The sequence below is a fragment of the Grammomys surdaster genome, unplaced genomic scaffold (assembly GCF_004785775.1).
Source record: "Grammomys surdaster isolate TR1022 unplaced genomic scaffold, NIH_TR_1.0 373, whole genome shotgun sequence".
NCBI lineage: Eukaryota > Metazoa > Chordata > Mammalia > Rodentia > Muridae > Grammomys > Grammomys surdaster.
The window spans coordinates 10,110,593-10,129,470 of NW_021604792.1; the positions used below are offsets into that span (position 1 = coordinate 10,110,593).

Sequence of the window (18,878 nt, forward strand, 5' to 3'; positions counted from 1 at the left end):
TCCATACTTCTCAGTGTTCATGAAAATCAATTCAAATTGACCAAAGACTTTAGTGTAAAATATGAAACTTCATATCTGATAGAGGAAAACAGGAAAAGTATTTCAAGACATAGGTGCAGGCATGAACTCTCTGAACAGGTCTGTACTATAGTGGAAAACAAAAACAAAAAAAAATGGAAAGTAAGATTATATGAAATTAAAAAGCTTCTGCACTACAAAGCAGACAGTGAATTGAGTGAATAAATAGCCAAAAGAATAGGAGAAATCTACTGCTAGTTCTGTGGAGGTGGAGGGAGACAGAGACAAAGAAATGACTGAGACAGAGAGACAGAATAAGAGGGTTAATATCTATAATAAATAAAAAAGTTTTAGTAAACATGAAAAATCAAGCAATCCAACCAAGAAATAGGCTAGGAAAATAAAGATATAGTTCTCAAAAGAAGAAAGTCTAGTGGTCAATAAACATTTGGAAGTTTGTTCAGCACATTTAGCCATCAGGTATATAAAACTTAAATTTTCCATTGATTTAATGTAGATCCATCTGTTGACATTTGACATTAGATCATGTGCTATTAATGTTCCAGTCAGACAGTTCCTTCCAGTGTCATGAAGAGTATGTTTTTGTCTGGAAGTTTCAGTGTTTCAGGTTTTAAATAGGAGTCTCTAGTCTGTTTCAAATTGAATTTTGTACAAGGTGAAAGAAATAAATCTAATTTAATTCTTCTCCAGGCAGATGTGTTATTTCCAGATTTTGTAGTATGAGTAATTTTTTGAACAGTGTGTGTTTTGTGTCCTTTGTCAAAAGTAATACTTGTGTTGACATATTTATGGGCCCTCTGTTCTGCTTCATTGTTCTACCTGCCTGCTTTGATGATAGTAGCAAGCTCATTTTTATCACTATAGTTCTATGTCATAATTTAAAGTCAATAAAAGTATTATGATACCTCCAGCTCTGTCTTACTCTTTGGGATCACTTTGGCTATTTGTAGTCTTTAATGATCCTTAGGATTCTTGAAATGTTTCTAGATCTATGAAATATGGTCAACTTTATTAGGTGTTGCATTAAATCTGCAGATTAATTTTTGTAGAGTGGCCACTTTCATAATATTAATTCTGCCAATCCAGGAACATCTTTCCATAATCTAGTATCTTCAATTTTCTTTTTCTATGACTTGAAACTTTCATTGTAACTTTTGACTCTTTAGTTAGGACAGCTTCTAACTCATCCTGTTCAGAATAATCATCAAAGGACTATTAGTACTAATGAAGATGAGGTGGAAAGGAAAGACTTACACAGTGCTAGTGAGACTGAATTATTCCAGCCTCTATAGAATTCATTTCCCCTCAAATGTAGGTACAGAAGTTGCTGAAGCCACCCCAGGTTTGTGGACAGAGCATAGAGAAATCAAGTTGGGACTGAGCTTGAAGCTTCATCCATGCTATCTTAGCTTTTCTAGTGCCAGATGGTGCTATGAAGGCTAATATAGAGGCTCTCTTATCAACCATTTAATTCAACTATGTATTCTTGGAAAGCATGAATAAGCAAGTGTTTTCTGATTGGAACTCCTCAACATGAAGGAATACACATCAAACCAGATCTAAAACCCAGGGTTACAGCGTGACTCTCTTTCAAGGAGACAAGTAGAGAGATAGATGGAAAATGGAAACTAAAAAGTCTACTTGCATAATAAGATAACAGCTAATTTCCTAACATGTATAGGCTCTTTACTATGCACTATTCCTTCTGTTAAACCCTTCACATTGACTCCAGTTCAGTGTTAATATTTTTGCCTGTCCTTTTTAACAGTCAGGGAAACTGGGCCACAGAAAGGGTCAATAACCTGGCTAAAGAGCATACGGCATGTAAACACGTGCCTGTATTACCTTGTGTACTAAGTGTGCTTCAAAGTAATTTGCTAATGACTGCATCATGGGCATGTGTGTTCTTCTATATATTTATTTATATCCCATGCATGTATATTTGACCTTAGGTATGTGTGTGTATAAATACATATGCATCTGTAGAATACATGTAGGTATGATGCATATGTATGTAAATGTTACAAGATTAGATTCTCAAACCCTCACGCCCTCCAATTCTTACATAGCATTTACTCTTTAAATCACTGTTACTCTTACACAGTACATGCCATCACTAACTCTGATTACTTTCCAAGAACAGATAATACTGTGTACATTCAGGGTGGTAAGGAAATAAATCAAACATCAGTCTTTCTGAGACTGATCTTTTCTCCTATTAAATGCAATGCACTAATTATTACTATGCCTATCTTGCTAAGTATTTGTAAAGTTTCAATCTATTAATCTAAATAAAGAGCCATCTGTGAAAGCTAAATAAAAGGTTAATAGAATGACTGAATGACCAAATTATATCATTCCTGGGCATCTATCATAAGGATTCTAAATCAACATGCAACAAAGATATTTGTACGTCTGTTTACTGCACCATTAGTCACAACCAGGAAGGTACAGAATCAGCCTATGCTGATCTATCAATAGATAAATTGGTAAACCAAATGTGATGTATATACACAGAGGAGTTCAATTGAGCCATAAACAAGAATGTCATTTGCACGAAGATGGGATCAACTGGAAATACATCATGATACTTGAATGAAACAGTCTTTGTGAAACTATTCCAATATGCAATGATCATATGCCAATAAAAATATACAAAACATTTTTAAAGTTGTAAATTTTACCCTATCCACAGCTAAACTTAGATTTCAATTAAAATTAATCAATTTAAAAGAGTCGTTTATTCAAGTGTTCTATATACTATTGTAATAATGAAAATTATAAATTTTTTTACCCTTTTGTTTATTTTTTTGTATGATGTTGGAGTTTTCAGAGTTTGTGAATTTGATTGTTTGTGAACTCTCACTTTGTTATGCAAACCAGTCTGGATCCCTTAGGCTTAAATGATTTCCAAGTCTTAGTCTCTCCAGGAGTTACATAAAGGGTTAGGCAGTTTCCACCAAGCCCAGCTAACAGTGAGTTGCTATGGAAAAGGATAAAGTGCAGTGTTAGTTTTGTTGATTTGGATCATGTCAGTGTATGTCTGGCACTCCCATATCACCATTCAGTTTAGTAAATGTAAAACAGTGTCAGGTGGCCAAGTGAAATCCATGAAACAGAAACTTTCATTTGCTTATTAACAAACTGAAAGAATACATTAGTATGCACATATTCCATAAACAGTCTGAGCCTTAAAGAACAGATATTTCTGATTCCACTAAAAGGTATTAGTGGGCTACTCTGAAGTCTTTAAAGACAGAAGAAAAACATTATTATCTGTCAAGCTTCCATTATAAGCAACATTCCGCAGCAGATTAAAAAAAAAAAAAGTTAAAATAGTTATAGTCACAGCAGAAGCAACCTTAGGGATCTGTAGAGATGCTGACTGTAGCAGAAGGAATTCTCCTTTGTTTTGCAACTAGTGAGTCAGTGCTAGGAGTTCTAGGGAATGGGTTTATCCTGCATGCTAACTGCATTAACTGTCTCAGGAAGAAGTTCTCCACAGCTGGCTTTATTTTCACAGGCTTGGCTATTTGCAGAATATGTGTCATATGTATAATAATCTCTGATGGATATATAAAATTATTTTCTCCAGATATGGTTGCCTCTGATGTCCACATAACAGTGACTGCTTACCTGTGGATGATTATCCATCATACAAGTATGTGGTTTGCCACCAGCCTCAACCTCTTCTATCTCCTGAAGATAGCAAATTTTTCTCACTACATCTTCTTCTGCTTGAAGAGAAGAATCAATACAATATTTATCTTTATCCTGGGATGCTTGTTTATATCATGGTCAACTGCTTTTCCACAAATAGTGCAAATATTTAATGGTAATGGGCAACACAGAAATACTTCCTGGCAGTTTTACCTCTGTAAGAGTAAGTTCATTGTAAACCACATTCTTGTCTACCTGGGAGTCTTATTCTTCTTTATGGTGGCTATCATTGCATGCTTCCTATTAATTATTTCACTTTGGAGACACAACAGGAAGATGCAGTTGCATGTCTCAAGATTCAAAAGCCTTAACACAGAAGTTCATGTGAAAGTCCTGAAAGTTTTAATTTCTTTTATTATCCTGTTAATCTTGCATTTTGTAGGTATTTTGATAGAAACATTGAGTTTTTTAAGATCCAGGAATAAACTGCTACTTATTTTGGGTTTGATAATTTCATGCATGTATCCTTGCTGTCATTCCTTTATCCTAATTCTAGCAAACAGCCAGCTGAAGAAGGCTTCTTTGAAGGCACTGAAGCAATTAAACTGTCACAAGAAAGACAAGGATGTCAGAGTGACATGATAGACTTACAGAGAAATGAATGGTTAGAATAGCCTGATGTGGAGATGTTGAGATCTCTGAAGAGAGTTTTCACTTCCACATTCTTGCATTAATTAAACAAAAAAAAAGTCTTGTTGAACAGCATGAAAAACTTGCAATTGTGTTTTTGGGGAGGAGGACAACTGAAGATATGGTTAAACAGTAAAATTCATACAGCTCTTTCCTTTTGTGTTTTGTTTTTTGTTGTTGTCTCTCTAAGACATGTTTCTCTGTGTACCCTTGGCTGTCCTGGAAGACACACTGTAGATGAGACTGGCTTTGAACTCAGAGATCCATTTGCCTTAGCCTTCTGAGTGCTAGGATTAAAGGGGTGCACCACCATGCTGGCTACACAATTGTGTGGGGAGGCTTGGTTTTGTTTACTTGTTTGTTTGTTTGTTTGTTTGTTTAGTCTCCTCTCATATGTTACATCCCAACAGCAATTTCATCCCCTTGCTCCTTTCTTCCCAGTCCCTCACCACAACCTCCACATCCCCAAATCTATTCCTCCTCTATTTCCCTTCAGAAAAGGCAAAGCCTTCCAGATTTATCAATCAAAAATGGCATATCAAGTTCCACAAAGTCTAGGCACCTCCCTGATATTAAGGCTGGAAAGTCAACCCAGTAAGAGGAAAAGGATCCCAGAAACAGGTGAAAGAGTCAAAGACAGCCCACAGCCCCATTGTTAGGAGTCCCACAAGAAGATCAAATTATACAACCATAACAGGACTTCTAGGTCAGACCCATACAGGTTATCTGATTGTTGCTTCATTCTCTGTGAGCCCCTATGAGCCATGGTTAGTTGATTCTGTGAGGTTTTTTGTATTGACCTTGACCTCTCTGACCCCTACAATCCTTCTTCCTCATCTTCTAAAGAATTCCCTAAGCTCTGCCCAATGTTTGGATTAATGTCAGCATATACTCAAATCTGTTGCTGGATGAAGCTTCTCTAATGTGTGTGTGAGGCTCTGGTTTATGATATTCTGGTGTAACAGAGAATCATTAGGAATTGTTTCTTTTTTTTTTTTCTGCTGGTTGTGTTTGGACCTATTCTATGTCTCTGGATTATGCAGTCTCTGGGTTCTGTGGTTTTATCATGGGTGGCCTCCATCTCATGGAGTGGGACCAGTGGCTGCATCTGAAACTGGACCAGTCATTGTTTGGCCATTCAGTCAATTTCTGCTCCATTTTTACCCCTGAATATCTTGTAGGCAAGATAAATTATAGATTGAAGATTTATGGCTGCATTTATGCCCCAGTCCCTCCACTGGAAGGCTTGCCTGCTTACAGAGGATGACTGGTTAAGTTACTAACTCACCCTCCCAATGCCTCAATTTCGGTTTTTAATATATCATAAAACCCTTCCTCTTTTTTTTGTTTTTTTTGTTTTGTTTTGTTTTTTGAAAAACCCTTCCTCTTTGATGGACTTTTAAGTCCATGTACAAATTCAGTGACTTAATCAATCTTCTGGCCCTGCCACTTGTTCCTACACATTTCCCAAAGGGAAAATGTCTGACTGGGAATCATTGCTTATAAAGTCCTTCAAAATGAGGATAAACACGAGAAACAAGACTTTGCTTTAGGATTCTTCTGACCTCTATGGAGCACTGAAACCCTTTCCCCAGGAAGACCCAATAAAAGCAAAACTGAACAGTTAAGCTCAATCTTAAACACAGAATGAAACTGGGGAAGCAATGGGTGTTGTTTTGTTTTGTTATGTTTTGTTCTGGTTGTATGAAGACAATTTTACTTCTTACAACATTACTTTTACTTTCACTATTTAAATCCCTCCCCCAAATCCTTAATACTAAGGGTAAGGTTTGATGTAGTCTCCATGATCTGAATGGCAGATGGACGGGGCTCTATGACAAACAGCCTGTAGAACAGTTTATCTAAGGAAGAGGGAAGTAAAGCACTGGAGAGGGAGTCTAGACTCTTCAAGTGCAGTGATTTCAGATAATGAAGTGAATGAATGAATGTAAGTTGAGAATAGATTCTGTTATTGAGGATGTTAAGAATTCATGGTTGTCCTTGACCAAGAGACAAGGGGCTGAACTCAGGGTAGAATTTGGGTGTAGTAAGAAATTTTCTACCTTATGGTTTCAAATACACATGCACATTCAGACACAGACACACAGACACACACACACATTTCGAATGATTTTTTTAAGTGAATTTTATGTCAAAACCACAGTAACACATCAATAACACATCAGTTTCTTATTTAGTTCTTTTAGAAATGTGTGTGAACTTTACACTTAGAGTGATGTCTTAACATTTATGAATATAAAAGCTTAATTTGTTTTCTGTGTGAAGTTTCCATATCAATATTTTTATGGTTTTGTCTGCATGCATATCTGTCCATATGTCCCTGGTATTCACAGAGGCCAGAAGAAGTTAATGGATCCCCTGGCAGTGAAATAAGTTATAGATGGTTGTGAGCCATCATGTGGGTGCTGGAAAATAAACCTAGGTCTCTAAAAGAGCAGCAAGCACTGTAAAGCACAGAACTGTCTGTTCAGCCCTAGAATAACTTTTTAAATCTCAAATTTTGCTACATATTTTTTAATCAAAATTTACAAGATTAGTTGAAAATGTGTTATATTGTCTGTATTGCTGGAGAGCTGTGCTCTGAGTATCAATTACATTAATATATAATTGATTCATCCTGCTTTAAAATTATTTGTAAACATTTGAATTTATATTATGTTTTTTTATAAGACATAAATACTAATATATATGATTAAAGTCTCATTCTTTAATCTAAGCATACATCAAACTCACAGCAATCTTCCTGCCCTGGTCTCCCAAGTGCTTGGGATGCTAGACTGAAGTACTATCCCTTAACCCCTACCCTCAAAAACAAAAAATGCCAAGGACCAGCTTTGGCTTGGAGAATCATTCTGAAAAAGGGGTACTTGAGAGTGGTTAAACAAATGACTTGAAGTCAAACAATGGGCTACAAGCTGAAGCCCTATGTTCTGTAAGACAGCTTTCTCTTGCTATTGTAAATAATAAAAAAAAAAAAAAAGAAAGCGAGGAAACTTTGCTATGAAGCAGGGGATTGTGGCCAAGAGGTCATTTGTCTTTGTTATTCTTTGTTTATACATGACATTTGTTTTTATTAATAAGAAGACATAAAAAGTAAAAAAAAAAAAAGAAAATATATAATTGAATAAGCTGTTATTCCTTTTCATCTTTAATCTGATTTTTTAAAATAAATGTATTGAGAAATCTGAAAAAAAAAAACTCTCTGGATAGCACATCCCTTACAGATCAACAGCTAAGTCTTTTATTTACATATCAATCTCAGTCTACTCCAGGTTACTTTTTGATTAAAATCTGCATCCTCTGATACCTAGTCCCCAGATTCTTAGAAAAAGACAGCAAGCACATTTTTTTTAACATTGCAAAAGAATTCAGAGATCTGCATAACTGATTAAGCACAAACAATATGCTACTTGAGACCCTGCCCTGAAATTACCATTTCTATCACACCTGTGCCCAAACCTAAACTCCCTCTGTTTCAGGCTGACCTTGAATTCAAGACTCTACCTGCCTCTCTAAGCACAAACAAAAAAATTAGCTGAGTAGAATCTCACTTTGCAAGCACCACTCCATAAATCTCTATCACCTTCCCTAGTATCTTTCTGACAAGCTAGCTCATAGTGCAGCTGCCTTACTCTTGGATCTGTGAATTTCCTTACACAATTCATATTGCATCCTTGTATTCTGCATAGTTGAGACATTACATATTTTTGAACTCAGATTTTTAGAGTTCTTTTCCACAGCCTTAAGGGCTGTCTGGAAGGTCTCTCAGCATTAACCATGTTTGCTAATACAATAGCCACACCTTCACCTACCTGACTCATGCTGTCTCTGATTATCATGGAGTTATTAACCTTGGCAGAGGACATTTTTCAAAGAAGGAACATGAAAGTATGTACATTATTATACAAACAAGCTGGCTCTGTTCCATGGGTGAGAACGATGCCTTGCCATCCCTGCTATGACAATCCAGACTCAGCAAAAACCAACAACAAACAACAAAACTTTCTTTAAGCAGCAGTTTCATACATATTGAAATTACAAGACTAGCTTAGCAGATAATATATTCTAGGAAAAGAAAACAAGCAATGACTAAAATATCTGTTGTTATATTTCTAAAATAAAAACTCTAATTGGTGCTGAGCAAACGACTGCATCCTTGGGTAAGAGTTTTCTTTGAAGTGAAGATGGATTTGGATCACATCTGAGTAAAGGGAAGAGTAGACTGGAAAGAAGGAGATCAGGATGGGAAAAGAGCTTGTGCACTGAAGTTGCCAAAGACACTGTGGGAGTCCTCTTTTAAGGAAAATTCCAAAATTCTAATACACTGAATATTCTACAGAACCGATAACTTTCTCAAGAAAGAGTAAAGAAATATTTTAAGTGTCACTAAATATCCATCATCAACCAATCTTACTATTTCCACATTTTCTTATTACAAAAGTTCACTTTACAAATGAATATGTATTTAATAATGAGTTTGAGGTTTTAGCTGCCAGCATACACTGTTTAGCAATTATTTATCTGATCTTCCTTACCATTATCTTAATGCTTTTCTTTATTATCTTATACTTTAACATTATGCCATATATGTTTTGTGTTATTTCCTCTTAATTTGCTATCTAGAAAATATTTTGTGATGTTTGGAGAAATCCATTTTAATTTATATGATGTCACATTTATGGGTTTTTTTATTTTCTCTTCTTGCATTTTTTGTCAACATTAGTTTACTTTAAATTATACGTACTCCTTTTATAGCAATGTTCCATTTTTATATAAAATAATAGTTTCATTAAGCCTAATGTTATAAAATGAAACGATATGAACAAAAAAATGATTATAATTACTATACTCACAATTCTTATATTTTCAGACAGACAGATATATAGGTACAGAGAGGGAGAAGGGAAGAAGAAGGAATATTTATTAAATTTATAAGTAAATTTATCTGTGTATAATGAAACATATGTTTTGTTTACTTGTTTAATTCTTTTTAAATCACTAAATTTCCTGTGTACTGTTAATAAGCATAAAAAAGATGAATAAAAGTTAAAATATGTAAAAAGAAAAAAATATGTGTGCTTAACATTCTTTCTTAGACAAGGGGAAGACTGTTGCAACTTCACAGACACTAATCACTGTTCTTCCAGGCCTGATCAGTTGCTTTGCTGCTCTCTCTGGCATAATTTTGGTTGCCTAGTCATAATGGGTTTTCTTCCTTTTTGAAACAAGGTGTTATATAGCTCAGGTCAACCTCAAACTTGCTGTTCAGCTCTGGATGACTTTGATTAAAAAGAAAAAAAACAATTTAAAACAAATGAAGTAAACTAAACAAATACTGTGTGAGCCTATTTAGGCTTTTCCTAAATTGTCCTGTCTGGGTATAAACGCAAAATTTCTGTGGAGCCCATGTTAGAGAATATGAGTCTCCTTCAGACTTATTAGAGCAATATATCTTTATACCATCTTTAAAACAATTAATTCAAACTTTCACTAATATCTGCCTATAGGAAGCAGGTAGTTTTTACTAGTTAAGCTCTCTGCCTAGAGCAGCCATCCTGTTACACCACCTATTTGTTGAGCTCTCTACCTGGAGCCACAGACACTTATTTTATTAATACCTATTATGATATCTATCTGTGATGCTCTCTACCCAGAGCCACAGACTTCTACCTATACATAGTAGGCAGCTATCACTGCCCTCCCTATTTGGAGTCAGTGACTAATTTTCCCTATCCTAGTTAAGAACTGCAGGTGAAATTCCCCCCACATGATTTGGAAAAAATCTGTATATAAATCTATTCTAAAAGCAAATTATCCCAACTTTTTAAATTCACAGTTAAATCAATATCTGCCCCAACAAGTAGACAGTTTCCATTCTCTGACTTTCTGACTCAAAACAGCCATCTTGTCTCTTTTCACATCAGGGGACCTCAGAGCCTTCTTTCTTTGTTTCAAGGTTCCTGAGCTTGAGTCCATGTGACTTGTCCCAGTGCCACTTTTTTCTCACTTAGAAAATAAAACTCTAACTCTCAGGCTAATAATCTTAAATTTCTAGTGGATTCTTACCCAACACGTTGGGTGCCACCTGTTTCGGGGAATATTAATTAATGAACCCATGCTATTGCCCATATGGTGCTGGCAGGCTGATTGGCTATACACTGGTGGGCAATGGTCAGCCTGTTCTCATCTCATGGAGACTCTCTGACTCAGGGCTCCAAAATTTCTCTACCCAGCTTGCTAAGTTCCTTCTGGCAGGTCTCTACCACAACAACCTCATGCTTCAAAACTCCAAAGGCCTTTGTGGTAAACATCTGGCAAACCCACACTTTGTCACCATACCTTTCTCTCTAAAACCCAGTTGAGCCACCATATGAAGGAAAACACCCCACAAACTTAGTTCAGAATCAATGGTAACTCAATTGCTTGGCACAACAACTAAAATCCTAATCTTGTAAGTCATAGTAAATCTAAATGCTCTGATGGCGAATCCTGGTGGATTCACCATCATCCCCACAAGACACTCATAGCTACATCTTGTCCTCTCTCTATCCCTGTCCCTGGTTTTGAATTTACTTGCCTCAAGTGTTTCCCTCTTGAGCACTGAGACTATAAATGATGAACCAACCAGCCTGACTTTATTCCATGCTAGGGATCAAAACCAGGCCTTTTATATACTGGACAAGCATTCTACTACCTAAATTTAATACTTACTTGCCCTGTATTTTAGGATTCTATTTTGAACCCACTTCTATTATATATTTGTTTGTGGGAATCTGAAGTTCAAGTCTTCAGTGTGTTCTGACAGCAAGAAATTGCCCCAAGTATTAACAATGTCTAAGACATGACCAGTCTTGGGATTTTTTTTCAACAGAATCTCACTATACAGAACAGGCTAGCCTCAAACTCTTATGTGATTCTATCCCATATGCTGAGTTTACCACCATTTGCAATGGCACATAACTTAGATATCATTAAAACTAAAATTTTTGCTTATACAATTTATTGAAATGTGTTTATATTCTTCAGTTCCAATGCTTGTATATCTGAGAATGTTGTTAGTAACTCTCACAGCAACAAAACTTGGCGATTTCTTTTCTATTGAATATCATGGTTTAAAGATAAATATCTCCGTTTGAGCCCTTTGCTGAGTACACATTCTTTTCTCATTTACTCTGTACACTACCACCCTCCAGAGTCTCTTGTTTATTGACAATATTCATTCTTACTACTCATTTTGGAGGACCACAGCCAGAGGGCTCACCTTATATATGAGTGTTTATTTGTTTTGTTTTTTAATGAACATTTGCTCAAAGTAAATTGAGATTTACTACTAATCAACTTCTTCAGCACGTTTTTTTTTCTTTTTCAAAATTTGTACTTTCAGCAAATTAGAGTGACTGCTCACCTCCCACATCCTACACCCTGCCTGTCTCCCAGGTGGTTTGCAATAGCTTGGGACACAGGTGAGACCATTACCCAAACACCCACACAACTTTGGACCCCGACAGAGACTATCAGGCACAGCATCCATCCCCTCTGCCCAAGCTCCACCTTCCTTTCAGGTAAATATGCCAGCCACCCTCCCATACTCTATACCCTGCCTATCTCTCAGGAGGTCTGCTATAACCAGGGATACAGAGGCAAACAGGCCAGTTAATACCATAGATAACCAGATGTCAAGAAGCAAGCCTAAGAATATAAGCAACAGAAGCCATATAATCTGGCACTATCAGAACCCAGTTCTCTGAACACAGTAAACCCCGGATACCCGAACATACCTGATAAGCAAGATTCTGACCTAAAATCCCACCTGAAAAATGACAGAGGACTTTAAAGGGGATAAAAATAACTGCCTTAAGGAAATACAGGAGAACACATGCAAACAAGTAGATACGCTTAAAGGAGCTTAATGGGGAAACAAATAAATCCCTTAAAGAAACACAGAAAAATACATTCAAGCAGGTAAAGGAATTGAATAAAACAATCCAAGAGATAAAAATGGAAATAGAAACAAGAAAGAAATCACAAATGGAAGCAACCCTGGAAATGGAAAACCTAGGAAAGTGGTCAGGAGCTATGGATGCAAGCATTACCAACAGAATACAGGAGATAGAAGACAGAATCTCAGGTGTAGAAGATACCATAGAAGATATTGACACATCTGTTAAAGACAATGCAAAGTGTAAAAAGCTCCTAAACCAAAACATTCAGGAAATTTGGGACACAACGAAAAGACCAAACCTAAGAATAAAATGAATAGAAGACATAGAAGATGGTGAAGAGTCCCAGTTCAAAGAACCAGAAAACACCTTCAATATAATCATATAAGAAAACTTCACTAACCTAAAGAAAGAGATGCCCATGAATATACAAGAAGCCTACAGAACACTAAATAAATTAGACCAGAAAAGGAAATCTTCATGTCACAAATAACCAAAATATTAAATGCATTGAACAGAGAAAGAATATTAAAAGCAGTAAGGGAAAAAGCCAAGTAACATATATAGGTACATCTATTAGAATTATACCATACTTTTCAACACAGATACTAAAAACCAGAAGACCCCAGACAGAAGTCATCCAGACCCTAATGGAACACAAATGCCAGCCCAGGCTACTATATCCAGCAAAACTCTCAATAGCCATAGATGGAGAAACAAAGATATTTCAAGAGAAAACCAAATTAAAACAATATATTTCTATTAATCCAGCCCTACAGAGGATACAAGAAGGAACACTCCAGCACAAGAAGGGAAACTACACCGAAGAAAACACATGAAATTAATTAATTCACAACAAACCCAAAAGAAGAAAATAACATTCACATAATACCACCTTCAACGGCAAAAATGACTGAAACTTACAATCATTGGTCTTTAATATCTTGTAACATCAATGGACTCAATTTCCCAATAAAAAGAAACAGGCTAACAGATGTATATGTAAATAGAATCCAGCATTTTGTACCATTCAAGAAACACACTTCAGAAACAAAGACAGACACTACCTCAGAGTAAAGAGCTAGAAAATTTTTTCCAAGTAAGTGGTCCCAAGAAACAAGCTGGAGTTGCCATTCTAATATCCAATAAAATAGACTTTCACCTTCTGGTTTCTGTTTGCATCCAAAGCTGATTCTGTGCCACAGTGCTCCATACTCAGTGCTGAGAATACTGGTCTCCCAGGAGTGTCAACACACCTGTGAGCACAGGTAAGACTAAATTACCTTCTGCTCAAATTCTCTGTTCAAGAGGGACCCGCTAAGAGCCATCAGGGCACAGGAACCAAGGAACAGACAGGGATCAGATCTTTCAGGTTTCCATCTGAATCCCAGAGCTGACCCTGTGCCACAGGTCTCCATACCCAAATTCCTCCTGAAGAGAACTGGTCTCCCAGGAGTACTGACACACAGGATTGCAGGAAGGACAAGCCACAGTCAGAGACAGCAAGACCAGCTAACACCAGAGATAACCAGATGGTGAGAGGCAAGGGGAAGAACATCAGCAACAGAAACCAAGGCTACTTGGTTATCATCAGAACCCAGTTCCCCCACCACAGTGAGACCTGGATACCCCAACACACCAGAAAAGTAACATATCTCATGATGATAACAGGGAACTTTAAGAAGGACATAAATATATCCATTAAAAAAATACACAGGAGAACACAGATAAATAGGTAGAATCCTTTAAAGAGGAAACACAAAAGTCACTTAAAGAATTACAAGAAAACACAGCCAAACACATGAAGGAATTGAACAAAACCATCCAAGGTCAAAATTGCAAATAGAATCAATATAAAAAAATCACAAAGGCAGACAACTCTAGAGATAGAAAACCTAGGAAAGGGATCAGGAGTCATAGATACAAGCATCACCAACAGAATACAAGAGATAGAAGAGAGAATCTCAGGTGAAGAAGATACCATAGAAAACATTGACACAACAGTCAAAAAATCCAAAATGAAAAAAACTAATAACCCAAAACATCCAGGAAATCCAGGACAGAATGAGAGGACCTAACCTATGAGTAATAGGTATAGAAGAGAGTAGAGATTCCCTACTTAATTCCAGTAAATATCTTCAGCAAAATTATAGGAGAAAATCCCCCTGACCTAAAGAAAGAAATGCCATGAACATACAAGAAGCCTACAGAACTCCAAATAGATTGAACCAGAAAAGAAATTCCTCCCATCACATAATAGTCAAAACACCAAATGCACAAAACAAAGAATATTAAAAGTAGTAGGGGAACAAGGTCAAGTAACATATAAAGGCAGACCTATCAGAATTACAACAGACTGCTCACCAGAAACTATGAATGCTAGAAGATGCTGGGCAGTTGTTATACAGACCCTAAGACAACACAAATGTCAGCCCAGACTACTATACCCAGCAAAACTATCAATTACAATAAATGGAGAAATCAAGATATTCTATGACAAAATGAAATTTACACAATAGCTTTCCACAAACTCAGCCCTACAAAGGATAATAGATGGAAAACGCCATCACAAGGAAGGAAACTACACTCTAGAAAAAGCAAGTCAGTAATTGTCTTTCAACAAACCCAAAATAAGATAGTCACACAAACATAAAAATAACATCAAAAACAACAGGAAGCAACAATCACTCTTCCTTAATATCTCTTAACATCAGTGGACTCAATTCCCCAATAAAAAGACACAGACTAACAGACTGGGTAAGTCTATGTCTTCAGGTAGAGAGCACAAGTGTTAAATGGTATAACAGAATGGCTGCTCTAGACACAGAGCTTAACGAGTAAACTCTACCTGCTTCCTACAGGCAGATATTAGTGAAAGTTTGAATTAATTGCTTTAAAGATGGCATAAAGATATAATGCTCTGGAAAGAATACACATATTCTTCCTTACATGGGCTCCACATGAATTTTGAGTTAAAATTCTGGTTTGTCAAGCTCTCTGCTTATAAGCAGGTATAGATAGAAGTGTTAATCAATTGTTTTAAAGATGGTATAAGGTCTGCAGGATAACTAAATCATATTCTTTGAAAATGGGCTCCACGGGAATTTTGGGTTGATTATTCGATTATTTTGACATGACTAACTAGGAAAAAAGGCCTTAAATTGGCTTTCACGATAAGCAAAAGGTTCTTTTTTTTTTTTTTTTTTTTTTTTTGGATAGCAGGGAGACTATATGAAAACAATTGCTTTAGGGAAGATTTGAAGTCCTGCAGGACAACTCATATTCTTTGAACATGGACTCCACAAGAACTTTGGATTAATTTCCTGACATGGCAAAATAGAAAAAGCTTAAGAATAAGCAATGCAGTATTTTAGTTTACTTCACTTTTTTTAGATTGTGTGAATTTTCAAAATGGGTGTCATTTTGAGTGTTGTGATTATATTATTCCTCTAGGAGAGAGGTAAAATAAAGATTTTTCTGGTTACTGGACTAAGGACATGTTGATTTGGGAGAAAGATTTTTGTCTTTGTGTTTTTAGATAAGATGATTAGTGTCTATATACCTTCTAGAGATATATGGATCAAATCTGACAAAGGGAGACCCCCCCCAGAGGACTAGATGACAGAGAATCAAACAAAAAAATGATATCTTGATGATGCTAAGACTTTGTTTTGAGATTTATATATTAGAAAATATACAGCCTTGGTGAGACTCATCAGCAGATATGCTGAACTGACCTGCTTTAAACTCCTGATTTCTTGGACTTTCAGCCAGATCAAGTCAGAACACAGACATCATAGATAAAGCAATAATAGGTGTGGCCTTCTTATGACCAACCAACTCCCTCAGTTTCATGCTCAAAGATATCTGAATGCCCATATTCAGCAAAAAGAAGTTATGAAGATTCATTACCCCAGTCCTCTGAATTTGGGGGTCTAGAGGTGGTTATTCTAGCTGTCTTTCTGGGGAATGTTAAAATGGTCATAATTGGGACAGGGAAGAAATAGCTAGAATTGATTGTGTAATCATAATCACATTTGGTAGAAATCTTTATGATAGTTACTAAGTTGAAGTCATAATATTTTATTTTAGTACAGAATCTAATTTGATACAGAATCAAGGTTATTATTGGTATAAATTTCTTCTATTGATACAAAAATTTTAAAAGTACAATGCTTGGACCCAGTCCTTATATAATGTCATTACAAACTGATCTGAGATATTTAAGCCTGTGAGTTAAGGGTTCAATAGCAAATCCATGGTTCTGAGTTTATTGTTAGAGTGCTGTCCAATAATTTAATTAGAAATAGCTGCGAGTAGTTAATGAACAACTGTCCAGATTACTTTACATAGATAGTTGGTTTTCAGAAATGTCAGAAATCCACAGAATTTGACACTCAATGTCATTTTTTTTTTTGATTGTTAAGACATATCTGCTCCTAGCAGCTCTCCTTCTGTGGATTCAAAGAAGAAATTCAGTGTCTCTACCTCCAGATGAGGTAGTACATTGTGGCTAGGTGGCCACTGGGAAGAAATTGCCTATCTTTCCTGCAGACCTGTACCATTCTTCAAAGAACACAAGTCACAGGTTAGGACAGCTTAGTTCTGCAGCTTAGATACAGAATAAGCTAGTCCTTAATAATTTCTATTTTTCAAAGGTCTGTCTGATGATCCTGGGCCAGAAGGCTGAAGACTGATGTTCCAACCTCCTGACTTACTGGAGCTATATGGGTAGGCAGCTGTCTCTACATATCTCAGTTCTAGAAACTGAGTTAGGCTTTCTATATTTTCAGATGTTGCCCATTCTCAGATTTCTGATGGGGTTGAAAGACTACTTATAGTCTCATAGCCAATCCAGGCTATTTAACATTGAGAAAATATATTTGAGAAGATAGTTTTCAAATAGTATACAAACTAAACCAAGACAAAAACATATGGATTTATAAGTCTTTTAAGTTAGGATAGATGACAGAGTGGTCTATTTAATTGTCAAAGATGATAGACTCGATGTTAGGTGTATCTTATACTTTATAAATTACAAAATGATAAAAACAAAAAAGAATGAAATCAGTCTACACAAGATAGTAATTTTATTCCTTTATGACCTCTTCTTCAGTGCCTGCCTCCAAGTTCATGTTTGATTTCCTATCCTGACTACCATTCATAATGTACTGTAAGATATAAGATGAAATGGACTCTTTCTTCTCCAAAAAAAAAAAATAGATTTTCAACAAAAAGTAACCAAAAGAGATGGGGAAGGACACTCTTAAAACACACATCAAACCTCACACAATAATAGTGCAAGACTTGAACACCACACTCTCACCAATGGACAGGTCATTGAAACAGAAACTAAACACAATAATACTAACAGAAGTTATGAACCAAATAGATTAAAAGATCTCTACCAAATATTTCATCCTAAAACAAAAGAATATGCTTTCTTCTTAACAACACATGGAACCTTCTCCAAAACTGATCATATAATAAGATAGAAAACAAGCCTCAACAGATACAAGAAGACTGAAATAAACCCAAGCATTCTAACAGATCATCATGATCTAAGGGTGATTCAATAACAACCCTAAACAAAAGAAATTCCACATAGTCATGGAAACTGAACAACTGCTTACTCAATGATAACTCGGTCAGGGAAGAAAGAAAGAAAGAAAGAAAGAAAGAAAGAAAGAAAGAAAGAAAGAAAGAAAGAAAGAAAGAAAGAAAGAAAGAAATTAAAGAGTGTCTAGAATTCAATGAAAAGGAAGGTATGTCATACTGAAACTTATTGTACAGAAGGAAAGCAGGGTTAAGAGGAACATTCATGGCACTAAGTGCTTTCACAAAGAAAATGGAACGATCCCATACTAGCAAGTTAAGAGCACACCTGAAAGCTCTAGAACAAAAACAAGTAAACACACCCAAGAGCAGTGGAGAGCAGAGAGTGGCAATAGTCAAATTCAGAGTTGATATCAACTAATTAGAAACAAAGAGAGTGATACAAAGAATCAAAAAAAAACCCACAAAAAACAAGAGATGGTTTCTTAAGACACTCAACAAGATAGATAAACACTTAGCCAATCTAACTAAAGGGCACAAAGACAGTATCCACATCAACAAAATCATAAATGGAAAGAGATACATAACAAAAGAAAAGGAGGAAATTCCAAAAGTAATCAGATCTTTCTACACAAGACTATGTCCAACAAAACTGGAAAATACAGATGAAATGAATGATTTTCTAGCCAGATACCACATGACAAAGTTAAATCAAGATCAAATAAAGTATGTAAACTGTCCCATAACCCCTAAAGAAATAGAAGTAGTCATTAAAATCCTCCCACCAAATAAATAAATAAATAAATAAATAAATAAGGCCAGGGACAGATGGTTTTAGTGGAGAATTCCACATTACCGTCAAAGAATAGCTAATACCAATACTCCTCAAACAATTCAACAAAATCAAAACAGAGAGAACACTACCTAAGTCATTCTATAGACCTGTACTTACTCTGATACTCAAACCATACA

The 18,878-nt window shown here is 35.9% G+C and overlaps 1 protein-coding gene across 1 annotated transcript; it reads left to right on the forward strand.

The window, feature by feature from the left end:
• Positions 1-3,417: 3,417 nt before the first annotated feature.
• Positions 3,418-4,341, forward strand: LOC114632364 (taste receptor type 2 member 106). The gene has a single exon (XM_028780898.1). The coding sequence runs from the start codon at positions 3,418-3,420 to the stop codon at positions 4,339-4,341; it is 924 nt and encodes a 307-aa protein (XP_028636731.1).
• The last annotated feature ends 14,537 nt before the right edge of the window (positions 4,342-18,878 follow it).